This window comes from Fundulus heteroclitus, chromosome 17 (genome assembly GCF_011125445.2).
Source record: "Fundulus heteroclitus isolate FHET01 chromosome 17, MU-UCD_Fhet_4.1, whole genome shotgun sequence".
Classification (NCBI taxonomy): domain Eukaryota; kingdom Metazoa; phylum Chordata; class Actinopteri; order Cyprinodontiformes; family Fundulidae; genus Fundulus; species Fundulus heteroclitus.
Window position 1 is genome coordinate 20830107 of NC_046377.1, and position 27993 is coordinate 20858099.

Here is a 27993-nt window from a genome sequence, read left to right on the forward strand (position 1 = left end):
ACAAAGAATTGGAAAGAAGAGGCAAAACTTTTTTTCTGCTAATGTGTATTTCAATAAGTAAATACAGGAAAATGTAAAGTTTGTAAAGTGAGCAACAAAAGAGGACCGCCAGTGTGCACAATAACGTGTACAAAAGCCGTGATGTACGAACACGTCAACAAAAACATCTTAACAGCTTTCAAAAAGGCGCTAAAAGCGTTTTACAGTGCAAACCGTCACCTCAGTCAGACGTCTCTCAGTTAAAGCAGTCTTTGTTATTGATTGGCGAGGATACATTCAGCTGGAGGTTCTACAAACTACATCATCAATAACACTGAAGAGACGAGCAATCGCATCTCCTGAACCAGGGGAGAAAAAAAAACCCGTCCCGTGGAGAACTTTACAACTTACGGACAACACTGTAAAAATAAAACCTCACTTTGATCGATGAAATGACTGACTAGAAAGACACCAGAACCTTCACAGCTGAGGCGTGAACCAATTACCTGAATAACAAGTGGAAAACATGAAGACCAAGCATTTTTTTTTTAGCACAGAAGCAGTTTCCATTTGGCAGGTGAGGAACAGCTTAAAGCTTCAGAGTGTTGGTTTTGATGGGAAAAACGTATAAATAAGAACAAAGTGAAAAGAGAAGAAATTTATAGATGGATTTAAGGCTTCAAGAGCACAAAAGGAGAAAATAGATTGACTTACTTTACATTGACAAACAATTTATCCATTCAGTTCTGGAGTTTTCCCTTTAAAATCTGTGTTCAAGTCATGTATGATTTAAGTTCTTGTTTGGGACTGAAGTGAGTTGTGTAATGTCAAAAAGACTGAGAATTAAAACTAAGAATGTATATTATTAGAGTTAAAAAGTTTTATTCTCACATTTGTACTTTATTTTTTAAATTAAAATTAGTTTTAAACTAAATTTTATATTTCCCCCTTTTTCTGACAGTTATCTGTGACAATATTCAAGTAAATCGCATTTTATTTACAGAAAAAAAAACTACTACTTAAAATAAACAGCGTAAACAAAAGTTGCTTGAAATAAATCTCTGCAACTCTCAGCTTGTTAGTAAATGTAAATGTTTCTTGGTAAAATGTTTTTATTTAATTTTTTATGTTCATAGTGACACGAAGAATAAAGAAGAACCTGCTGGTTGACTGGTCAGGGATTCAAACGTGAACATTAAAAATATTTTTCTCAAAATTAAAATTTTGCAAACTATTACCTTCTTGAAAATGTATTCTCTAATTTACATTTTCAACTTCATCACAACTCTCATGAGATCTGTGTGTAAACGCAACATGGATGCTATTTCTAACAGATAAGTTGGATTTTGTTCCAGGTGTGAATGTGGTCATTTTGACCCAGATGTTTTGTGTCTGTGGTGATAAAAACGACTTTCATGGCTCCCACGTTGTCCACCGTCAGTCGGACTGGCGTCACGTTGACCAAACACGGTGAAGAACTTTAGAAAAAAGAAGAACTCTGACGCGTCAGTCGGAAACAGACGACGTCTTTAAAAGCACAACCTTCAGTCAAGGCGCCTCAGTGAGTAAAGCAGCAGATATTTACAGGAAAACAAACATTCATTCGCCTCTTCCTCCTGGTCAGAGTTCGGCCAATGCCTGCTCACGCTGAGGTCAGGTGGTCCTGATGCCAGGTCAGTTTCCATGGAGACGACCTCGAACTTGGCAGGGCGGTGGAAAGAAGACGAGGCACTTCCTGAATGGCTGGTTTGTCTGTGGAGCGTCTCTGCGCCTCGGTCGTCTGCCGAGCGTCTCGGGCGAAGGAGGTGGTTGGCTGCAGGTTTCCACCGGGACACCTGGGGGCGCTGCTGTTGTTGTTTCAGTGGCCTGATGGAGGAGGCACTTTGTAAAGATGCTCTGAGGGCAAGTCCAGCTCTGTTATGTCATCAGGATGGGCTTCTGCCTCACCTCCAGGATGTCTGCCGCAAAAACACAGAAAGATCAGGTATGGCAGCACGTTTGGTGCAAATGTCACCATAAAACATGAAGCTTCAACTGGATTCTGTTTCAGGTTTTACTGGACATCAGAAAACTCGGGTTTCAGGAGGCTGGTTAAAGAACGCCACTGGAAAGGACCCTTAAGACCTTTGGATAATTGATGCCAAAGTCCTGGGCTCCATCCCAATACCCTTAATAATAGCTCCTAGCTCCTGTTCCTTGACCTTCCACTGGGTCAACCGTAAGAACACTAATGTAGGAAGAAAAGGAGCTTCAGACTGCTGTGCCGATTTCGGACAGCCTTTAAGTCAGACGTCATTACATGACGTAAACATGGATGATGAGAGTCAAATCCGGGCCAACAGCCTTCTGAAAATTAACTACAAAGGGTGCGATCTCTTTTCTCTGGACATTTTCGTTGATTTCTATGAGGGGGCTGTGGTGATACGTCATGTGACGCAAAGAATCGTGGGATACCTTAACGGTTCTTGGCGCAGGTAAGGGATGTCACAGAGGTTCCCAGGCAAAACTAGCCACAGGAGGGAGCATACAGGTTACTTTTCCTACCTCCTTTCTTACTGAATGCACTAGTCGGACAGCACTAATCACGGCGACTTATAACCGCTTTGGCTAAAGAGTCCTTGCTCTATAAAAGGTATTTGGGTTGAGGCCTGGTTTGGGAAGCTACAGGTCTCATGTTTGTTTCATTCTAAATATGAGGTTTTGCTGGTGTAATTGAACCAGCGGTTCACAACAGTGTGTGAAGGAGCTCCTGTAAGTCTGAGGCTACGGAGAAAGGTGGAATGCTGCTCCTTGAGGGAATTCGGTCTCTGCAGCAATCTCAGGACTTTAAGTACCTTGATGTCTCATTTAGGAATGAATGGATCAGACCTTCAGGGTCTTAAACTGAAATGTCCGTTTTTTTGCTGAAACATACAAAATAAAAAAATCCAAGAGGTTAAGCCTTACATTTTGGACTCGTCTTGTTTCCACTTTCTCTGTTTAGACTGGAAAAAAAAAACGAGTTGTCTGTTCAATAAATTAGCGCATCACTGAAAAGTAGATACATGTTCACAGCTCTCGTCCTGCAGCGGCTCTCAGACACATCATGACTCTAATGAGCCTTTCAGCTCCCCTGACCCTCCTCTGCAGGGATCTCCTGTCTGCAGTATTGTAGCTGGAGATGTGGTGCACAGCTCTGCGAAGTGTTTTCAGATGCAGGTGGGGGGTGATTTTTGTGGCTGCAGTACTTAGTTTTATGTTTTTTTTATGAACGATTTCCAAAAAGTAAGGTACAAAGGCATTTGCAACAAGAATCCAAAATCATTTATAACAACAACTCAGCAAATATCATAAAGACAGTTAGGTTTTTAATGATAAATTCAAGCAAAATGCATTTTTTTTAAAGCTTTAAGAGATTTGGTGGCTTTGTAACTAAAATTGTTAACCGAGTTTCCAGACAGGTATCAGGAATTAGAATATCATACAAAAGTTAATTCATTTCTATAATTCAATTGAAACTCATATTACAGACGTATTTTAGGCAATTATACATGTCATTGTTTAGTTCTATCAAAACTGATGATTGTGGCTTAAATTTAATAAAACACCCATAGCTTAGTTTCTATGATAATTAGAATATTACACCAGAATAATTTTAATGCAGAAATATGGGCTAGCTGAAATGTCTGTCATTGTTCTGTACAGTATCTGCTCTCAATTTATTATTTTTATAGTAGTCTTGATGATTATGGCTTACAGATGATAAAAACCCAAAATTCAGTGTCTCAGAAAATCTGAATATTACATCAGATCAATTTAAAGGGGATATTTTAAACAGAAATGTTAGACTTCTAATTAGTCTGTCCATGTCTAAGCCCTCCATACTTGGTCTGGGCTCCTTTTGCATGAATTACTGCATCAAGGTGGTGTGGCATTAAGGCGATCAGCCTGTGGTGCTGCTGAGGTGTTCAGGAAGCTCAGGTTGCTTTGATGGCCGACTTCAGGTCATCTGCTGCTGGTTGCTGGTACTGGTGTCTCATCTCTCTCCTGACAATACTCCATGAATTCCCTATGGGCTTCTGGTGAAGCCAGTTTGTTGGTGTTACCATGCTGATTAAAGCAGGTATTGGTACCAACAGTGACGGTTCTAGACCAAATTTAGCAAGGGGGGCTTGCTAGATCTTGACTTTCCACTAAGCTTTTAAAACACCTTTACATAACTACAATAGAAAGCATTTTGTGTCTCAGCATAACAGTGTGGTGTGGGAGCTCCACAGCGCAGGAGAGGAAGGACCTAGCATAGGTGGTGAGGACAGAATAGGGGATTGTGGGAAGCCATCTACAGGACCTAGACACAGTCTATGCTGCACAAGTTCAGAAAGGGGTCACAGATCCCACCCACCCGGGTAACGCAGTATTTGTCCCACTTCCATCCGGTAAGCCATTCCGGAACATTTAATGAAAAACTAACATACTTAAAAACAGCTTCTCTCCCAAAGCTGTGAGGGCTATCGCCCCCTGCTGAGAATCAACAAACCACCAGCCCAGTGTATAATCTGTTGCATGTTACACAAACACTACTGGTTACACAAGTTTCAGATCTGATGAAAATGACCGTATGTGCATTCTGAGCAAGTGGCTGCCCCAAATATGTCATTATGGTAACACATAATGACAATAAAGCTTATTGATTATTGAATAAGTGAGCCACAGACCCAAAGTGCAGGTTGCAGAGCCCTGATCTAGCAGATGAAAACTGTGATCCTATCTAGCTAGAAGTGAAACCGCTTAACTTTTAGATTATTTTTCGAGTAAAACAGTATAAAAGTGAAAAAGGAAATTGGTCTAAGGGACCAATCAGTTATGTTTTTTTTGCCAGTAAATACCATTGTAGAAATTTAGTCAACATTATGTCTTTAGTACAGGGACCATAACAGAGGTCAGGACCAGTTCCACAGGGGCTTGTTTGCCTTTCTAGAACCTCCCCTGGGTACCAAGTCCTGCTGAAAAATTTAATCAGCATCTCCATAAAGCTTGTCAACAGAAGGAAGCAGGAAATGCACTAAAATGTCCTGGGAGATGGCTGTTGACTGTGGACTTCAGAAAACCCAGTGGACCAGAACCAGCAGATGACATAGGACTCTAAACCCTCACCGACTGTGGAAATTTCACTCTGGACCGCAAGGGACAGATTCTGTGCCTTTCCACTGTCTATCCAGACTTAGACCTCGATGTCCAAAGACAAACTTTACTTTCATCTGAAAACCGGACTTTGTTTCTCCTCAGCCCAGGTAAGACACTTTTGGCATTCTCTCATGTTTAGGAGAACCTTAAACACAAGCATTGTAAATGCAGAATCCATCAGCAGTTCACGCCTCATGAATTTTCCCCAAAATCCTTTATAGGTTTCTGGTTGTGATTATCTTTGTTGCTTTTACATCTTTTTAAATAACAGTTTTTCTCCCCCTTAGATGTCCAATAGCACGCTTGTATGCAGCCCTCTGAACAACTAGCTTCTTTAAAAAAATACTCTTTTGTGGTTTTGCCCCCTTCTCATCATCATCATCATCATCAAGTGACAATCTTCCTGATTGTATATAAAAAACTCTGTATCAAAAATAAATGTTATTGGTCATAATGTGACATTGAAGCTATCTCAGAAACTGAAATATGGGTTTCCATTAGCTGTGTGCCATAGTCAGCTAAATTAAAAAGAAACAAAACCTTAAGATATATCACTTTTTTTGGGATGAATCTGTATAAAACTAACCTCTGAAAATAAGTTAAAGAACAAAACAGGTCAACATTTCTATGTTAATTTATTGCATTGTGTCTGTGTTGGGCATCCTCCTGCTATGGCGGCTCTCCGCCTGCAGATGGCATTGTGTTGCAGCTGTAAATTCACCTGTGGTGATGCGGTGCAGCGGCAGCGTAACGTAGGTCAGGTGCGAGTAGAGCAGGAAATAATCTTCGGCCCGGTTCAGTTTGAGCCATGAGCCGACCAGCGAACGACCGGTTCCAGACAGCGAGCGCGAGCGAAGGTTGGTGGTGGTGTGAATATCTGAGGAGACGGGTTCAACGTTACAGTCAGAACGTGAGAGAAGGCGAGAAAACTGATCTGATCAGTTAAATTTATTCTGAGTGGCTCTGCAGGAGGGTTAAAACAGAAAGGGAACCCCCAAAGCTAAAATCTAATCCGAATGAAACGGCTCATCAGGAAATAAAAACCAGTTTGACCAGTTTCCTGTCCCCTCTTCACCTTCATCTTCCTCCTCCCTGAAAAACTCCTCGCTGTCATTGGCGGAGTGGGACTTCTTCATCTCTGCGATCCTGTTTCGGGGCACTTTTCTTCTCAGGGAGGGTGAGAAGAAAGAAGGACGGTTCCTCTCCGGGGTCGGAGGAGTGCTGAATGATGTCACCTAAGAGGCAACAGCCCCCGTTAATTTACTAAAAGAACCCCCAATGATATTATTGAAAGAGTTTGACAGCAGTTAAAAGAAACAACCTAAAACAATCAATCAGGGTTTGTGGTAATTATATCAATAACCTTAAGATTCCTTCATCTTGAGCTCTGACTGTGAACCAGACATGATTTTAACACATCGGACTGTAAAATCCTGCATAATTCAGACCAGCTGCATTCATTATTGACGGTGACCTGGTTTCACCACAAAGCTCCTCGTTGTTCACTCTTGACTTTCTATCTGCTTCCTGCAGGAGGTTCTGAGTTCCTGCGTCGACTCAGCTGGAGCTTATTCTCACCCGCTCGTGCATGGGGGACACCTGGTCCTCCTCGGTGTTGCAGGGGGAAGTGTCCCCCGTCGGCACGCGACTGACGGCCATCTCAGCGTGACCCTTCCCCTGCGGCCCCTTCATCCTCACGAACTCCATGTTGTTGTACTTGTAGAAGCCAAAGGACATCCGCTGGGCCATCTTAGCAGCGACACTCACCTGCAACAATAATCATGTCACAATACTTTGTTTTTGTCTCAAATATTTACACGCTTCACCCATTTTATGGTGCTAGTATAAGATATTTAACACAATAACATCAAACTGTAGTTTTTGTTTAAGTCAGCATGAAGTAAAAAAATATATAATATATAAAAATATAAAATATATATAGGCATCAACAGAGTGTTTGCACTGCAAAAACGGATCTAAAAAAAAGCAAAATGTTCTTAAACATAGTGTTTTTGTCCTTGATCTGAGCAGGTAAATATGATCATTTGCCAATGGAATGAGTATTTTGATCCCTAAATTAGGATAATTAGACATCCTGCACTTGAAATAAGATGATAGAGATGAATTGTTCCTATTTTAAGTGCACAGATCTTATTCTATTGGCAGATCATCTTATTTACCAGCTCAAATCAAGGACAGATGCACTAATTTTAAGAAAATTTTACTTATTTTTAGTTACGTTTTTGCAGTGTGTGTCCTGGTTTTGGTTCTGGGTTAGATTCTCTCACCCGGTTGTCGTACACCTTCCTGAGGGCCTCGTAGCGGATGGATCCCTGGAAGATGACACCCTGGAAGGTGTTGCTCTTATCGCTCGCCACCAGTTCCACGCACACCATCTCGCCCTCGCCAACAGTCATGTCTCTGAACACCTACACAGGTAGACGCAGGTTAAAACAGATAAACCCTGCTGCTTCACAAAGAGAAACGCTTAGCCAACGGCTGCAGCTGACACTGTTGGCCTTTGAGCATCAAAATAAAGCTTGTGGTTGTTCGTCTCCTCCAGCAAACCTGTTAAAGGAGGTTTTATTGCAGGGGCTTGGTGCTAAATAGAGAGAAAAGGCCTGAAGTCACGCTTCAATACAGCAGTAACTTCACCTCAACACCCAAATCTCCAAACAGGAGCTGCCGAACAGCTTAAAGGGAAACACGACTTTCACTTTGGTTTATAGTCATCCTTCCTGGGTAATCAAGCCTTTCGAGTATACCTTAAAACACATTGCGTCACTTATTTCCATCATGTAACAGGAGGTGTATTACTATTACTAAATCCCAAACTGTGTTTTAATGCAAGTCAGAATCTTTGAGATCATGAGAAAGGCTGAAAGAGCCCCTGTATAAAACCATTACTGTAACCTTTAACGTAAAAATAATATGATTTTGACGCTGATCGAGTTGAGCTTGGTCACTACCTCTTCAAAGTTGTCAATCATGAAGAAGATGTTAGGATAGCTCATCTTGGACTCTTCTCCTTTGCTGTCCATGGCGTGTTTGCTGGGAGATGCGAAAACCTCCTGGAGGAGTAGGAGGACGGTGGAAGAGATGAGCTAAACAAAGATGGCAGGACTTCCTGCTGACAGCGCTGATTTCCTACCTGACACTTCTTCTTGTGGATGTGGATGTCTCCGGCGTCTGAGCGCGTGCAGACGGCACAAGTTACGACGTAATCCAGCTGGAGGACAACGGAGATCTCCGGTTAGTTAGATGGATGAAACAGACCCACAGTAGACAGGATTAATCCATAACATACTCCTCAGCCATCTGGTCGGGTAAAACCTACAACCTACAACGAAGGTTAAACACCGATGAGGTGCATCCGTGTTTTAATTGTTGATTTTTAAAGTTGCCAATGAAAACCCATGACAAAAATCTGCAAAAAAAGCGACACAAATCGCTACAACTGATACGAACTCCAGTTCAGATGCTTATCAGGATGAAAATAAGCAAAACAAAACCTGAAACAAACAGCCAATTTATTAAAACTGGTCTAAAAACAGCCCCAAAAATCTGCAAAACCAAACCAAACAAAATAACAGAGGCAACCCCCCGGAAGTACTACTATTATTTTGTCTAGTTTATTCTGGGATAAACGCTGATGTGTTTTTTGGAGCGATGGTCACTTTGTGTGACCTAGCTTAGCGAGACGTCAGCAGCTTTACCTTCTGCAGGATTAGATTCAGGTAGACGCTCTCCTCCCAGTCGATGTCGGGGTCCCCGAGGCCCGGAAGCTTCTTAGAGTCCCTCCTATAGACCTCTACCTCCACCTAAAAACAGAGAAAAGCATCACTTATCACGTCTTTTTTTAATCAAAGCATGAACTACTAACTCTGTAGGATTAATTACTATTTAATAATTAAGATTTTTTCTGTTTTCAATCCTTCATCTGTCCCACAGGTATGAGATATTTTATGCTGTTGTCTTTCCTTCCTGTCAGATTCTCTTCAGGGAGATACCAGGTCTCCAAATGCCACGAATCGCATCACTCGCAGACCTAAAGGCAACAAGTCGACGACTAATTCTCCGTGTGTTTTCCTGTTGCTTCATGGAACGAAGATACCCCCCAAAAAAGCTGCTTTTCAACCAGTGTATGATCAAAATTCACACACGAAAAGAGGCAGCGGTCTTCTTTTTGTCTTTGAATGTCCTGATAAACTGGAGGATCATGCAGAAAATTCATCATATAACTGAACTGTCCTTCAAAGTTGGACCCTTTTCTTAGATGAATCAGATTGTTGCAGAAAATAAAGACCAAAAGGGAATGTAAAACTGAAAGAACAGAAAAAATTGCAACAAAAATGAATAATAAAAACAACAACTCTTAAGAAGCTTAAGATAAAATATGATTGAAACTACATGCAGGAAAATGTATCTTCTGAATTTAACCCCTGACTGAATATATGTTATAATCAGTGGAAAAAACACAAACAAACCAGAATGGCTAAAAATATTTGAAAAATAAAACTAAATCCAAGGCACTCGCCTATCCATGTAAATAAATGCCTTTAGACCAACAAAAGTCAGGATGCTCGTCACTGAAGTCCAGCAAGAGCTCCTGCTGCGCTAATTTACAATAAATGTATTTTGTTCTTCAGTCGGTGAGAAGGAATCCAGGTAGGCTTAAAACTACACTAATCATCCTGTCAAGTTTTAAACGAGAATCCAAAAAGTATTACTTCTAAGAGCTGTTTGGCCATTATTATGCAGATTTAACTTTATTTTTATTCAGAGGCCGGCAGCTATCTAGAAATAAAAATCTATTCGGATCCAATTAAAGTTTTCCTGTAGAGAATCATGCCGTATTATGAAGAGGAAGATGCGAGACACCAGAACCAACCATGCAGATGACCTAAAGGCAGCTATCAATACAATTTGGGCTTCCCGAACACCTCAGCAGAACCACAGGCTGATCGTCTCCATACCACGATGCATTGATGCAATAATCCATGCAAACATTGCAAAAACGGATCTAAAAATAAGTAAAATGTTCTTAAAATTTGTGTATTTTTCCTAGAGTTGAGCAGGTAAATAATATTATCTGCCAATGGAATGAGTATTTTGAGCACTAAAATAAGATATTTAGACATCCTGCACTTGAAATAATATGATGGAAATGAGTTGTTCCTATTTTAAGTGTAAAAATATTATTCCATTGGCAGATCATCTTATTTACCTGCTCAAATCAAGGACAGATACGCTCATTTTAAGAAAATATTACTTATTTTTAGTTCCGTTTTTGCAGTGAAAGGAGCCCAGATCCAGTACTGAGTGCAGAGAAATGGACATTTTCAGAAGCCTGTCATTTCTGTTTCAAATTTATACTTTTTAGTTGATCCTATGAATTCTAATTTTCTGAGACATTGGTGTTTGGGTTTTAATGATATGTAAATCATTTCACAATTTATAAGACGTTATCAACAGCTCTAAATTACTATTTTACCCCTTACCAATAAAGAAACAATTAACAGTCTCTGTAGAACAACGAAAACAAAAAACGAATTGTATAGGATGAAAGCCGTATTTGTAGATGGGCCAAATCCCTCTCCAAAATCTTGGAAAACTCAGGAAAAATACATTTTGGCCAAGAATTACATGAAAGATCAGCTGCTCCTGATTTAAAGGCTCATTTCTCCCTGCCCATAAACTCCAAACTGTTCAACTTTCACTGCATCCTGCTTTCATCCGTTATCAGCAATATGGAGGCTTCATAAGCAGGGAGGAGGTCTGTGAACTTGCAGGGGCTGGAACAGAAGAAGCAGACCCAAAAGGCACAGTTATATTTTTCTTATTCATATCTAGACAGCACCTCTAAGGGAGGGTCAGACCCCAAGAAGGCCAAATGTGATAACCCAGAACAGGACGAAGGACACCGGCGGCGACTTCCAGTGTTTTGGATCTGTGAGGACTTTATCCAGCCTGCACTGCAGATCTTAATGTGATCATTTCCCAAAAAAAATAAAAAAAATCCTGGTCTGTAGGCGGTTTCTCCGCAGCAGCCGAGAGAAATTAGACTCTAAAGATGGACAAACACTGCATGAATAAGAGCAAATAAAAAAGAAAATTAAGTATAAACAGATTTTCTTTTCTTTTAATCAGTTTTCATCTTGGCTGTGAAGATGCAGTTGGCCTGAACTGTGCTAAATGACTGTCGTTAACAATAATTCACCATTAAATGTGGCAAAAACAAAACATCTAAATATACAAACTGATGAAGGACATATTATTCGGAATATGTCAGTTCCTTTTCATTTTGGGCGACCCTTGATTTCTGCATTTTAACATGTCGATTATTTATTTATTTACTTACAGGAAATCGATGTTTGGTTCTGCTGTAATTTAGAAAAATCTTTTTTTTGTGTGTTTAAGAGGTTAACAGCTAACAAAACCACCAACTCTGTAAATGCAGCAGCATTCAGCTCGGGCCCTTTTTCTCTTCATAATTACATTTGGAGAGCAGAGACTCCCCGTCTGCCTTTTGTAGTTTGTCCCTCGCGCCCCTCCATCCCAGGTTGCCATGGTTACTCCATTGCTGCTCAGAGTCCAGCTCCCTTTTCATCTCTGCCTCCTCCTCAGACAGAGGAACAGCTGACTGCTTTGTGCTGCAGTGTCACGGTTTTAAAAGCCGCGTTTCATCCACAGAGGCGTCAGAACCTCCAGCAGCGCCTGGAGTGGACCCGGTCACGTCAGAACCTCCCCAACCTCTGCGCTGGATTCATCCACCGCTTTCTTTATGTGCCGGGAGCCCTGAGCAGGATGGTCTCGTGAACCAACGTGAAGACAGATCCTGATCGGTTCCTAAATGTTACAGTTTCTGATTCCCTGCCACAACTCTCGTATAGCCACGTTAGAATGGCCTAGTCAAAGTCAGGACCTAAATAAAACAGAGGATCTGCTCACTAGGGCTGAACAATTAATCGCATTTTCAATATAATCGTGATTTAAAAGAACGCAATTTCCAAATCGCAGAGGTCTGCAATTTTTGGCTATGTAACAATTAGGGAATTAGACACGTCCATTAGGTGTTGGTAAAATGTTTAAAGTGGGTTTGCCTCCACATGGAAGGGAAGTCAGTTGCAGCAGTGAGATAATCTAACTTTCTTACTTGTTTTAGAGTTTGTATAATCATACAAAGCATTAAGTTCGGGTCATTTAGTTTAATATATAGACTTGCTTGTTGGTTGGACTTTGCACATTATGTTCAACAAGGATTGATGTCCAAATAAATTAAAAGCTGTTCTCTTGAATAATATTCTGATCAATAGAAACATTATAAGTTCATGTTTAAAATAGTCCTTGTTGACAAACATCTTTATTTGGAGGCAATTTTTGTTGCTTGTGGTTAATGCAGAGAAAAGTCAAAATTGCAATTTTGGTTGAAATATATTGTAGGCAGAACGCAATCATTACTGCTCCGAGTTTAGATGCTGCGGGTCTTTTAGCAACTAATCCACATGGCGAGGAAACAAATTGATTTGTTGTTTGTATATATTTTAAAACACATGATAAATTAAACTGGAAAAAGAAAAAAAATTGCATTAAATCACAATATTAAGGGAAAAAAATCCAATTAGATTATTTTCCAAAGTCGTTCAGCCCTACTGCTCACATTGAAAGGCGTCTCCCATGACTCAAATCCCTGAAGGGGTGAATCTACCAAAACTGTTATTGATCCTGCACTCAGTCAGGATGACAACAGATCTTCATGTAGTTTTTTTCAGACCTTCCCCATAAACTGAAAAAACTAAAAAAAGATTTAACTAATGCAACAACACTTATAGTAATGTTTTAATATTTGCCTGTCTTTATATTCCTGTACATTATCTGTTTTTCTTCTAATAATATATTACCTTAAAAAGAAAACTGAGCTATTGACAAAAAGATACGCACTTATGCGACAAAAAAAAAAAGAAAAAAAAAAAAAAAAAAAAAAAGTAAAAATACACCGTAGCTCTGGTTTTGGGTTCAAAGCTACAGCAAATCTATCAAACTTGTCTGAACTTACTTCTTTAATTTAATTTATAGATTTGATGTTATATAGGCGTAAAGTTCATCTGGGTTTTTATAACCCTGTTGCTCCTGCAAGCTTTATGGGCGGCACAAAGAGGAAGCTGGAAAAAAAAGCTGAAAATTGCCTTCTGATAAACAGCACCAACATATTTCAGTCAGATTGAGCCTTGGCCATCAATGGGAGGAAAATCAGAGACCAGATGCAGAATTTAACCTGAAACTGTGCACACACACACCGTTCCAGGTCTGATGTGTACGTTATGGTGAGCTGGTTCACACGGATGATACTGAACCCTGACTGTTAGCTTAGCAAAGCTGGATCAGACATGAACCTCCATTACAAGTACAGCCTTCTGCTCACAAACAGAGAATATCTGGGTAATTACTTTAAAAAATGCATAATATACAGCATAATAGAAATGAATAAATAGAATTCAGCTGTACAGAAATCAAACAAATGGTTTATAGTGTTTAAAAGATGTTAGAACCCCAAACTGGGCGACAAAGTGATGCATAATAGTGACGTGTGAAATTTTACCCATTCTTTTTTGCACAATAGTTGAAGCTCTGTGAGTAGGGATGGAGTTGCATGGAGAGCATCAATTTTCTGGTCATGCCACAGATTCTCTATTTTATTCAGGTCCTGACTTTGTCTAGGCCATTTTTATTTGGATATAATTTGATTTAAATCATTCCACTGTAGCTCTGGCGGTGCGTTTCAGGTCATAATACCACATTTCGCACTGAAGTAGTTTATTAATGCTGAACACATTCAGACTGCTGAGGCTCTGTTTGACTGGATATGAAAGCCTTTGTTTCAGTTCCTATATTAGATGAATAGTTTAAAGTCAAGCTCAAACGAAGACGACATCTGACCTAAAGCGTCGGCACACAAACACAATCTCTCTGTTCAGAATAGTGCAGGTCTCTGTGTGACGACAGAGCTTCAGGTCAAAATGTCCATCTGAATGAGCCTCACATCAGGATCAGAGTTACGCAACAACCGAGCTGACGAGCTCAGAAACATTTCATCTTTTTACCACCGATACAGAGAGAAGCAGAGCAAATATTACCGTTCATCCCATCTCTGGGATGTAAACATCTGTAGATTGGGACGACAGATTGTTTGTCTGTTAAGGGAAAAGTCGTCCCTGGTCACCTTTTTGCCCTCGCCGTTGTCTGCGCCAACGTAGGCGGGCTTCCTGCGGACGTAGAACAGCATGTCGTCCTGCCGAGGCGCCCACTTCTCCATGAAGTACGTGGAGAACATCCAGGTCCAGAAAACGATGCGGTCATCTTTAAAACAGCCTGGGGACACAGAACGGAGGCCATGCAGGGTTAATGGATGGACTACAGCAGCAAGCGTGGAAGAGATGGACGGCTTCATTTCAGGTCTTTACAAAAGTCATTTTGACCCCGTTTGAACTTCCAACTGTGCAACCCTCCAACGATGAACTGCCTGCATGCTTCCATTCATGGCTCACAGACGAAGTTATATTATTACAAGTTGTTGTCCATGTTTTTGTTATTTAATCCTGAGTAAATGTGAGAAATTTCCCTCTCTAGTCCAAAAAATGTGACATTCAGATACCTTCCAGGTCTCCTCTCTCACTCAATGATAATTTTTGCAATTTATTGTTGTGATTTTATTTTATGTTTCAGAAAACTATCATGAAGGTTCAAATAAAGAAATAAACATTATTATATTATTATTTTGCTGCATTGTCATGAATTCACACTAAAAATACTGTAGATCTCCATCTGAAATCCGGGGTTCTCACACAGCTACGAGGCGGATTGTAAAGTTCCTGCTGCAGAAATAAAGCCTGGAAAATAAAAATGAAGTTCCTGCTTCCTGTATTCAGCTCCACCTTTTGTTCAGATTAATACTTGATACATTATGCGCCTGTTGCTCAGTTATGACGCTCTCTGACGATGCTTTTATTCTGAAAAACTGTTAAGCGCAGATAACCGTTGCAAGACGACGGTGATTAAAATGTCCGAGTGTCCAAATATAACATAATTAAACGGAAGGAAATGCTTCGATGTGATTGTAGAGTCTCCTTACAGTGAGACATGTCTGGAAAACTTCCAGAGGGCGGTACGTAGGCGGCATCCTGATCAGATATCTGATCCATTTCTGTCAACTCTTGTTCCAGAGGAGCAGTGGAGATGATCCAGATGATATGACCAAAGGTAACGGCTGGAGCGTAGGTGGAGCAGGAAACCTAAAGCTTTACCTTGGTTATTCCCAGCAACATAATCTGGATTATGGTAATTAGTCAAAAATATGTAAGTTTAATTGTTAGATATCTGTTTCCTCAAAGCTTTTGTGGACCCCCTCACCGTGAGCCACACATTCAGCTCCAATTTTGAGGTAAATATTTTTTATTTACACCAAACACCATCCAGACAGTGGCTTCCTTCAATCTGGATTAGCAGCTCTGCGTCAGGATTAGCAATTTAAATCTCAAGCAGCAGCTGAGGGGGAGTTAAATCTAACCGCCAATCACTCCTTTAAAAATAAAGAAAAGACACTTTGCGTAACCAGGTTTTGTGTTTTAATATGACGCCACAGACATTAAGGGGATGAGCGGATACTAACGCAGGAGCTGTAGGATTAACTTAATTATCTTTGATCTGTTTGGCTTTAATTAAATCACAGGGACAACTGAGCTTCAGCAGCAGAAGGTCAAAGAGTGGGGACGAGGATTTCATTCAAAAAACACTCCACAGAGGTTTAATTAATGAAAAAAAAACAAACACAAGCAGTGATTTTAGAGTTACAAAGACATGGTGTTGGACAAGGAAGGTAGAAAACAAGAACAAGAACTCTTTGTCATTGTAATTGTAAATTCCAATTAAATTTGTCTTCTGCATCTAACCCGTCCCTTAGGGAGCAGCGGGCAGCTATTAAAGCGCCCGGGAAGCAATCTGGGGCTAAGGGTCTTGCTCAGGGACCCACAGTGGCAGTCTGTGGGGATTGAACCGGGTACTTTCAACCTTCTCAGAGTGGAAGCGCTGCTCTAACCACTAGGCCACCCCCAAAGGAGAAATCTTTAATAAAACAGAGCACAAAATAATCCTACTATATAGATGATGTCCTGATTATTGATTTCCTACAAATTTATATTTACATAAAGATAATAAAAACCTGCTTAGGTTGTTAAATTAAAAAGGAAAAAAAAAGTACTTGACAGAAACGTCGTCAGAGGAGTGAAAGACCCTGAGATTGAAATTTTGAAAATAAACGATTGCTTTTTATCGGCCAACGATCCCAAATCAAAGAATCTAGAATGTCAGCAGAGACTAAATTTGTTCACATCGACAAACTCCTGTGTGTTCGGGCTGGAAGCCGAGCAGGGCGGCTGCTGCTGTGTTGAGAAGATGACCTCTGGCCTCCATCCAGTCACACTTGGCACAGAGACACGAGGCGCTCGACGAGAGCTGCTGCTGAAACCGGGCGGGAAGAGCCTCCGGAAAGTGAGAAACAGCAGATCAGGAAGGAGGTGCTGTGCCAGCCAGAGGAAATCATTAACTCAAGGTCCTCTTACCAAGTTCAGTCACAACCTCAAAGCTGCGTCCTTCATCATCAAAGCTCGTCAGTGTTTAATAGCCTCAAACCTGTTTTATTCTGCTCCACCAAGGAGGTTAGAGACCACAAAAAAAAAAAAATTAGGAGTCCAATGTGTTGAACCCAGGAAAGTAACAAAAGCAACTGGATGTTAAACTCAATGTCTGAACCTTATGCACTCTTTATTTTGTTTAAGTTATTCATATCAAAATAAGTGATTGTGTGAGCCATGAGGGAGCTTATAATGAAAAAAAATGTTAGAAAGTAAAGTCAGATTCCATTAGATCTGAATTCCTAAAATACAAATAATAAAACCAAAGCAATTGGGCTTGTAATGTTGCAATGGGGAAGTATTACAAGTCCAGTCATCACCCTTTTGATTTGAAAACTTAACTGGTTATCATTCAATCACCTGAAAATTAAGCAGAGTCCAATTATCCAACAAAACCACAGTAAAAGTAACCTTAAACACTGAAAGTTCTTTAATGAGCAAAAATCCTCTCAATGGCACCTAAAAATACCAAAACTTGTTTCGTCTTCAGTCCTTTAAGAGACACTTTCAAGCCAAGCCTGACAACCTTCTTCATGTCTTGGTTTGACTTTTGTAAGGACAGGCATGATGAGCTGATTTCCTGCATTTTGTTACTAATGACCAGAACTTTTTCTATTAAGAGCAGAAAGTCCTAAATGCCTCATTACACCCTTAACTCATAATTTCAGCCTCTAAGGCAGATCGGAAAAATCTTTTGCAGACGATGCAGACATCATCTGAAGAAAACAAATCAAGTAACTAAAGCTGCTACATGGACACCAAATTCTACTTATGGAAATTAAATAATATATTTCTAAACAGTGTTGGTGAACATCTGAAAACCACAACGGTGAGCATCGTACATCTCAGAAATCCGGTTCTGATGGGATCAATGTTCTGTCGTTTTGGCTGCTGTTCTGCACATCTGAGTGTTCCCGATCTTCCGGCGTGAAGCGGAGAACAGCTCCGCAGCAACGTCAGCCAGGTCCTGCTCTAATTTTAGATGCTGATCCCACTTTAAAAATACATCAGCTGTGAGATGAATCTGGGCGCAGCGTCACACGCCCCATGAAAGTGAGCCGAATCGCTCGGAGCTGAACGTATCCGGCGTCTGCTGACAGCTCCCTGGGACCCGCACCAACGCTCCGGTGAGCTGGATTAAAAGAGTCGGAACGGGGCGAAGAATGGTGAATAAGGTCTGGAGCCATTCAGCTAAAGGAACAAAACGCTGCATTATAATATTCACCTGAAAGACCCCAGAAAGACTGGAACTACATATGAATCATCTGTAGATCATCCTTAGTCAACACAGGAAAGACCAACTCAGCCCTCACTGCCCCAACCTGATTAGTTATGGAACCAAGATGCCATAACTCTCAAAGAATAATAATGACAGAGAGGAAAAAGTGGGTTACTACTGGAATCATTAGACTTCCCTAAGTCACTCCATTGGCAAAGCTAGGATGTGTGTCACTTGACTGCCTTAACTGATGCATATGACCCATCTGTCACTTCTCTCATGCATTCAGGCTGAATGAATGGAGTCATGTGACGGATCCTCAGGGTTCATCTTGTGCTCTCCGTATGCTTCAGATGACATGCTACAGATCTGGAGAAAACTAATTCCTGTGAAGAGGTCACACAGATCTGGACCTCACTACGCTGGAGCCTTTAGATGATTTCTTCGAATCAGCAGAGATGAATCCCCATTTTCCTTCTTTTTTTTCTAGCTGCCCCTCACACAGCTATGAATCAAACATGACTGATTTAAGTCAGGATACAGTAATAAAAAACAAAAAACAAACAGAAAAACTGAATCTCTATTCTCTGACTGGGAATAAACCTAAAGGCTGCACAAACTGGGCCAAGTTCTGCTGGACGTTTAAGTTAAAAGGGACCCGTCACTTTCCCACTGTCGCCACATGCTTGCTCGGTATGAGGGATTGCTGCAAAGTCAGCGATTTTTTTCCAAACAATCTGAATAATAACTTAACTCTGCTCCATTGTTTTTAAACTAGGAATGAATTAAAATTTATTTGACTGATGTTTAAATGAACTGGATTGACTGCAAATTTTTTTAAATAAATAATCCAATTTATCTACAGAAATATATACAAAGCGCCCCAAGAGAACATTTGTTATGAATTTGGGAGTACATAAATAAGCTGAATTAAAACACTTCTTGCTGGCAAAGATTCAACAAGGTGTCAGTCGTCATAGCATCCCTCAGTTTCTGCAGGTTTGTAGGTCTCACATTAACAAAGCAAATCTCTTGTTCCACAACGCTGCTCTGTTGGATAGAGATCTGGTTTACGCGGAGTTCATTGGAGAGCCGTGAACACATGCTGACGTTCAAGAAACTCTGAGAATCTTCATTAACTTTTGATGGCTACTTCCAGCAGGACAATGCTTCTTGTCATACAGCTCAGATCGCCTCAGTCATCCAGGTCATGATCAATCCAAAAATGGTTAAAAATACTCCAGACATTTTGAATTGAGAAAGCTTTCTGGATGGGAAGCGAAATGTCTTCAGCTTCAGATTAGAAGTCTAGTTGTTGTTTTTTGTTTACCTTTTTTTGGATTGATCACCAGAAGAACAGGTCCACTGTGGTCATAAAGGGATGAAGATGTTCAGGAGCAATACTCAGATAGGCTGGTCATAAAATCATGAAACCACCACAAGCCTGAACCGTTGACACAAAGCAGGATGGGCCCATTCTTTCATATTTCTGCCTAATTCTGACCCGACCATCAGACTGTTGCAGCTGAAACCAAAACTACATGTTTTCTGGGCTAATTTTAGCGAGCCCGTCTTACTTCTAGCCTCAGCTACAGGCTGACAGAAGAGGCCCCAGGCGTGGTCTTGTGCCGCTGTAGCCTGTCTGCTTCAAGATTGTGACGAGTGCTTATCTGTGCTGCTGTTCCCCGTTACCAGCATTCGTGACCCAGAAACTGATCTCAGCAAACTTGATGGAGGATGTCCCAGTTCCTGAAACGCACCTGGAGGAGCTTTAAGGCTGCAAGAGGAGCCCAGAGCAATTATGCACGGCTGACGGTTTCTTCCAGCGCGATCAGATGAGTCTTCATAGTTTTCCGTAAATGGTTCCGGATTCCTGCAGCTAAAACGCAGCAAAACCAGACGATTTACATGGAAGATTACAGGAAGCATTTAAATAAAAGAGAAGCAGAGAAACGGCTGCACGTTGGTGCATTTGCCTATTATCTAACACATTAAAAGAATGCGAGGGGAGCTGGGTGGAAATAACTGAGGATAAAAGCTTAGATGTTACTTAAAGCCTGATGTTTGTTTTAAAAAGCTGCTGCATTTTGAAGACGCTCCATCAGAGCTGCAGACCTTCACTGTCTGACCAACCAAACGAAGGATCTGAGCAGCTAAACGCAGACCGTAAACAGATGGGAGACTTCCTGCCGGGGCGTCCTTCTGTTGACGATGCCCTGCGGTCAGACCTGCCCCAATATTAATCAGCTGTGTCACAGAGGAAATTTACATTTCTGCAGAAACTCTCTCCGTGTCTCGTTAAATATTCAGCAGGATTTATTATTTCACTCACAGAGAGAGAGAGAGAGAGATCAGCTATTTTTACTGCACAGAACCAGGCCTCAGTAGATGAGTGAGAGTCTGATGTGATTTATTCCCTCCGTCAGAGAACAACAAGCTGATGTCAGAGTATTTATAGCCACCAGCAGCGTTACGAGGTAATTAAACCTGAATCATTGATGTTCATCTCTACGTTTCTTCAGGCTGAGCTCCTGTTTCTGTTCCAATTTTAACCAGTTGAAGCTGGGATTAAAATTTTCAAGGGGATGCCGTCAAATAAAAATGTGTCCTGGAGGAAAAAAAACCCTGAAGAAAACAATAACAGAGGAAACATTGCTGGTACATAAACGATTAGGCCCAATATCCCTACAGTACCTCATTTTTAACCTATTGTTCTGGTAATCTTAAGAAGTACTTCCTTATCAGATCCAGCATCTAAACATCTATCGCCTATACCTCTCCGTGTTCATCTGAGACCTCCTACTTTACAGCAACATTAAACCTGGAAACAAACATACTATCTGTGATCATCCTATATTCTAACTTTATAGGATAATTGCAAAAAGGCATTTGTGGCGGAAAAAAAAGCAAACAAATCTACAGCCGGAGCACATGATCCCTAACCTGACTCCGCCATATGTATTTCGTTCCGCCTAGCTCCACTCACATACATCTGGGACATCGCCCATTGAAAGTGATTTCTCCAACTAATTTTATGGTCTGGCCAATCAGGACGCAGGGCTGGAGTTTCATAGATGTTACGTAGTGGAGACGCGACCATGACGTGAAACTGTTTTGATAGCAATGGCGGCTCGTCGACAAAGCAAGGGTTAACATTATTGCTGCTATTTCTTCCGTGTTGTCCAATCTACCTATTATTGTTTCATTAAAAGAACATCAGAGAACGGCTCTGAAGGCTTTTGTTGGTGGAAACCATGTTTTCGCCCTTCTCCCGACCGCATTTGGCAAGTTTTGTTTTCCGGGGCGCGTCCACAGTGGACGCGGACGCGCCCCGGAGCGGTTAGCGGTTAGCACGAACCATGTTAGAAGGCCTTTAGCCCTAGACGCGGTCGGCCCGGGATCGACTCCGACCCGCGGCGCTTTGCCACCTGTCTTCCCCCCTCTTCCTGTCAGCTCACTGTCAATAAAACGCGTGCCAATTGAGCCGCAAACACATACAAAAAAAAAAAAAAAAAAAAAAAAAAAGGGGTTTTCTTTCCTGCGTCGCTCTCATTAGCGTCACGGGTTAGCTTCAGTGTGAGTGGTTGAAATAGCACGTCGATAAAGATGACAGACAAGTGGCTTATCCAATCATATGCAAGGATTTTTGATAAGGCCCAGCCTTCAAAAAAGGCAATTCCTATGGCGAGGTCCCAGATGTATGTGAGTGGAGCTAGGCGGAGCGAGACATGCATCTGGCGGAGTCAGGTTACATGATCCCCTCTGTGAAACACAGTGATGGCAGAATCATGCTGTGGAGATGATGATGCCTTTGCTTAAGACAGACGGTAAAACTGGTCAGAGCTGATGGGAAGATGGATGGAGCTCAAGACGGGGCTTGTTGTTGCCGCCTGAGTTGTTTTGCAAAGAGGCATGACCAATGAGGCGCTAGCGTCATGAAAGTAGAGATCACTTCCCAAAAGATTTGCTGTAGGGGATTTAATAAATAACATGCAGGGCACTGTACTGGATTGGTCACCTTCAGCAGCCTGGAAAGACTACGGATGGGAACAACAGCGGTCTGTTACAAAACTACTACACGCCTGTGTTTAACCTACATTTTTAAAGCAGTGTCCTGGAAATAAACTAAAAAAAACCTAACAATTTAAAAAGTGTCTCTTTGCAATATTTGGGGATTTAACAAACACAAAACATGTCTGAGAGCTGTATTTACTCATAGATGGAGACGTAGGTAGAGCAGAATTACCACTACAAATAAAAATGATACGGCTCTGTTGTCATTGTGTGATGCTAGTAAAGGCCTGAGTCACTGTCGGTAAAGCGTTTAAAGAGTCCCGACTCCACAGCCTGCAGAGGACCATCCAAGGACATAGACTGGACTCTAGAAATAAAAAAAAAATAAAAAACACACACCAGCAGCTTCTTTTCCTAAAGGACTGCTGCTTTTTAAAAGCTCAGTTCTGGTTCACCTACAGTACTCAGCCTAGGAAGGAATATAAATCTTCTAAATCATTATTTCTTTTAACATCTGCAGAAGCTGTACTGAAGCTGACTTTTGCAATCTGTGGCATCATCTTCAGCAGAGCAGCAAGAACATCATGAAGCTGAATTTCTTGAAGCTTACAAGCAGCTGAAGCAGGGATGAAGTGGGTCATCCTCTGCAGAAGATGCTCTTTCCCTCTTTTTTTCTGTCTCAAGGTTTTGGAGGCCTGAACCAGACATTTCTTGTTTCTGAACATACAAAAAGGGGAAGATCGTTGGCGTTTGTGTAGATTGTGATTTATTGTCGGCTTATAAAGTTCAGCTTTCTGCTGGAAACTAATCTCCAACATGTTGCAGCTTTGAGATGACCTATGATGGTAACGTTTACCAATTTTTTCCCCTTTAATGCAGGCATGTCGCTTCGGCTTCCTGCAATAGCAATTTGTTGTTTTTGTTTTTTAAATGAAATCCCATAACGAAGGGTTAAATTAAAATGAGCACAAACAAAAAATATTTTGAAACACCCGGAGATTAACATGGTGCACAACTACCAACAAAACACCGGCCACTCAAAGCGCTTCACACATTCACCCAATCCCACGCACACATTCAAACGCCAATACACAGATCGGTAGGCAATTTGGTGCCTTGCCCAGGGGCACAACGACACGTGACAGAAGGAATCGACCTGAAAAGACGACTACTCTAGAAACTGATTCATCAAACACACACTACTCTACTCTAGGATTATGCCAAATATATCAGTCACTGAAAGTAATTAAACGAGAGTTCGTTAAAAACAGCGGGCAGATGTCATTTTAAACCCAGAGACTCTTTTAAACTTCATTTTTTTGCTACAGCAGAGACATCGCACCCAGCGTTGTGCCGACACGGACCTCATCATCGACCCCTGAAGGGCTTAGGTTGGAAGAGGTGGAGAACATGAGGTTTCTGGGAGTTACACCGACAAACCAGATAACCTGGACCCACAACGCAGTACAGCTGGCCAGGAAAGCCCAGCAGAGATGCTTTTTATTTATCAATTTATCACCAAAACTAACGCCCAGCCTCTACACAAGCACCATCGGGTCTGTATAGTAACAAACTTCAGAAGGAAAGCTCCCCATTCTACCACATAAGGCAAAATTTCAAAGACAAATAGACCAAGAAACTGTTTCTCTCCATCAGCCACTACCCCACTCACCCTGAAGTAGGAAACAGAGCAGGAAATCTCATCGCTCTGCACCACTGCTGCCACAACTAAGGAGTTTGGAGGGTTTTTTTTAAATGTATTTTAAGAGCTGCCAAACAGAGCCTCGGTTTTTTTGTATTTTTGTATAATGAAAAGAAAAGATTAATTCATTCAAATATTTTAAGATGTGAACATTTTCAAGAGCCACCAATCAAACCGTGTTTTTAAAACAGTCTTTTCAGAGACAATAATGACTAAATGTAACATCTACAGTGTTATAGAGCAGGGCTCTGCAACCTGTGGCTCTTTGGACCTTCCACAGTGGATCTTAATAACTTTGGCAACAAATTATATTTTTATTATTATGATATTTAAATGTAATAATGATAGTAAATGCAGGTGTTAGCAGTTTTTTTCTCGGAACAATTGTTTTTAATTTTCATAATAGAGTGATGCTAAAAGTGGCAGTAATATTTAATTTTAAATCAATATTTTTTCATTATGTTGGAAATTATGATTTTTTTTTTTACATCATTATCCACAAATAACATCCCGTTCATTCTCTTTTTTTAAACCTCAAAATAGACATAAAAGGCTGTTTCTTTAACGATGACAACATGTTTCCTACAGTAGATCTTTATCAAAAATTAGAATTTGTCTTTTTTCAAAAGGCCAGACAACATTTGTGGCTCTGAACGAGTTTAATTCAAGTGGACTGTAGGAAAAATGGCCCTTTAAAACTCTAAAGGTTGCAGGCCCCTGTGGTAGAGCAAAAACAGCAGCTTGTCTAACAATTCCTGATATTTTTATACAAATTAGGAATATGCGCAGTATTTCTGGTACAGCAGCAGCAAACTAAACACTAAGGTGCTCTATAATTTCATGAGCTCAGAGTGCAGAAGCTGGAAGTGCTTTCCCTGCCCTCCTCCAAGCTGACAACATCCCAGCCGTGGCGAGCTGTGATGAAGTCATTGCTTTTTAAACAGAGCTCTATTGATTTATGCATCACAGCAAACGAACAGCGGCGACACTCTGCTTCAGGGTCCGATAAAAACGGGGTGGAAACACCCAACAAACTGCACAGCCGACACTTTTCTATCAGCTGGAGGGGTGTATGTGTGAATTCAACACAACTGGATCAATTCATACTTTAATAGGATTAGTTTTAGCTCTTTTAAAACAGCTTCCATTAAAGCACATCAATAAAGCGGGAGATAATATTTTATTTAGCCGTTTTGAAAAGATTGTTTTGGAGCTGGAATAAACAGCAGAAACCCAGAGAGTTTGCTAATAGGCATTGTTTTTAAGCGATTGCTCCTGTAACTTGTCGACGTTTGAACTGATCGACTCTTTGTGGCCTTTGTACCACTGAGCTTCTTCTGTTTTTGTCACGTCTCCCTAAAAACCTCAGTCCTGACTCACACACAGAGGGTGGGGGGGTGTAAACTTCCTGTAAATGTCACAACTACTCTAAGGCAATTGTTTCAAAAATGTTTTATAGTTGACTTGTTCAGTTATTGGATTATTGCTTAATCCACAGAAGCACAAAACATACCCAGTGTTCATTTTCACTAACCCATCAGAGGCTTTGCCCTAAACTGCTTGTTAACCTTAATATATGCATTTATACAATAATTTGGGCTTTAACATGTATTTCAGTTTAGCTTGTTATAAATTTTTTGTTGTTGTATTTGGTTAACCTTTTAAGATGGATAGATAAAAATGTAATATAATGGATAAAAACACAGCATTCATAGTTCCTGGCATAGTAACAACTCTACTTTATTTTCACACTTTTCCCTCCACGCGTTTCTGATTTGAATATTCTCAACACCAAGGAGCCCTGAGGTTTATTTGTAATACTGACAACATGGTTGTAAATGCTGCAGAGCGGAAATTTTTTGTATAATTTCTGCCATTTTGCCCACAGCTACACGTCTATTTTCCTGGAGCTGTTCATGGCCGCTGAAGTCTTTGTGAAATAAAGTTCATTTTTGAAAAGCTAAAAACTTTGACTTTTCTAATTCCTGCAACTACTTCTGTATTTCAATGTTTCCCTGCAGGTTTCCATTCACAAGTAAACAATTTTAAAAAAATCGGCGACGTTTCCTCTTTTTACTTGGGATCTGAAAACCACCAGAGCAGAACAGCCGGAGCTTCAAAACAAACAGGAACAAAGCACAAGATTTTCCATTGAGCCTGGTCTAAAACTAACAACTGTAACGTCACATTTATCATGGAAGCAAAATACTCGCTTTTTTTTTTATAAAAATGGAGGTTGATCGGACTCAGAGCACTTTTAGAACATGTGTGAATTTTATGTTTTTTCCAGGTTTGTATCCATGCTTTAAGCCAATAAGCCATCTTTTAATGCTTTTTATTTTAGTGCGAATTGAAATGTAAAAACAAGTAGTAGAGCGCAGTACAGTAGTAGATAAAAGCATACTATACAGTTATGAATACAAAAAAAAAAAAAAAAAGTAAGTTAAAATACAGGAAAGCCTTATCCAACACTATATTAGTATTTATAGGCAGCAAAACTAAAGCAAAACTTTTGTCAACCTCTTGAGTTAACATATGTAAAAGCATAAACCTCAAATCTACTTGACGTTATTTCTTATTACTCTTTGGAGAAAAAAAAAAGAAGCTCTGCCTGTTTTCATACATTTAAAGCCCACAAGAAATTCAGTATTTGTGTTTTGACCACTTAATTTTCATTTATTTATTTTTTTTAATTAAATTGGTTTGAAAAGATAACTTTAGATTATAGCTGCACCTCTGGCCTTGCCTATGGGACCCTGTAACATTTTTAAAACTGTACTACTCCGTTGCACATTTCGTTGAATCTGATAAATGCTATTTAAACACATAAGTAATTTCTGTTATGTTGTAAATTTTCTCCAAGTTTACAGTCTCTTATTTATTATATATCTTATATTAACTTATAAACTAACTATGAGGGGAAAATAGATATTTCTATTTTAATCTATTCTTTTTTTATTATTATTTTAAAATGAAATGGGGCCCCATGCTCGGAGTCTTTAAAAACATTGATACAGCCCTGCGTATAGTGAGGCACAGAAAGTTGGAAACAAAACTAGAGACCGATAAAGCAAAATTATATATATAGTGACACATAATAAGCGATTAGAGGGCTTACTCGGGCTCTGATTGGTTGCCCCATCCCATAAATAAATCGGGATGAATAGGATGTAAAGTGGCAGGCACCTATCCATCAGCTCCCACGAAGAGCGTCAGGACCACGGGGGATCGAACTCACCGAGTCCGCTGATCTCCTGTCGGCTGTTCAGTCGGCTCCTCTCGTCGGCGATGGCCTTCAGCATCTGCTGCAGAGACCCGTCCAGCTCTCCGTTCTCCTCCTCCGCGGGCCCGACAGCCTTACACAAACCGGGGAAGGACGCCATCTCCGGGCTGGGATCATGACAGTCCGGGCTATCAGCAGCCCACGGTACCGGTTCACGGCAGCTAACTGACGGCTACAAGGAGGACCAGAAAAGGGTTGGGGGACACCGGGATATCCCCCGGTTCTTCCTCAAATCCACTCCGGAGAAGATTCCGGTCTTAACGCTTAAGAGGCCGCTGGGGGGTCAGGACCAGGGCGCTCTGACGCGGCGGCCGAGAACAACGTAGACAGGTCGGTCCGCAGATGGAGATCCTGCTACTTCTGTTGTTCAGATCAGCTGGGAACACCCCTCACACTTCCGGTAACATGAAGGCCTTAAAGAGACAGAGCAGCGGAAAAAAGCGCAGAGGTGTAACAGAGGATTCTGTCACTCCTTAAATCTAGGCACGCTGAAGGTTAGACCCGCCTTAATGAAAATAATAATAATAAAAAAAAAACATCTGCATACAATCCTGATGAGATTCATCGGGATTACATGATAGTGCAATTAAACATTGCATGGGAAAAAAAAAAGTTTCTAAAAAAACTATGGGGGATAGCAGAAACAAAGTTAAGGTGTAACTTTACTTTTTATTCATTTATTTAAGAATTTTAGTTTTATTTGAATAAACACAAAATATATCGAAAAGCCATGAATAAAGTTTGGAGAAAAAAAATAATGTTTGATGATTTTCAGACAGGTAACAGCTGTTAAGATAACGTAAAAAACTGCATTGCGTAGTACTAGAAACAAAAACCAGTCCATGCCCAGTGATAAAATATTTGATGCACGTTTAAGCGTCAATAGCTGCTTTGAGAGCATGTTTGTGGATTACTGCATAATAATCAAGCCTTAAAGTCACTAAGG

At 40.7% G+C, this 27993-nt stretch overlaps 1 protein-coding gene across 1 annotated transcript; it reads right to left on the reverse strand.

Annotated features, from left to right (window-relative positions):
• Positions 1-28: 28 nt before the first annotated feature.
• Positions 29-27457, reverse strand: kiaa0930 (KIAA0930 ortholog). Its single transcript, XM_036149032.1, has 10 exons — positions 27003-27457; positions 14363-14511; positions 8859-8963; positions 8294-8371; positions 8112-8213; positions 7431-7571; positions 6721-6909; positions 6218-6377; positions 5864-6019; positions 29-1937 (listed from the first exon to the last, which is right to left on the reverse strand). Exons 1-10 carry the CDS (start codon positions 27145-27147, stop codon positions 1897-1899), a joined length of 1266 nt encoding a protein of 421 aa, XP_036004925.1. The 5' UTR covers positions 27148-27457; the 3' UTR covers positions 29-1896.
• Positions 27458-27993: the final 536 nt, after the last annotated feature.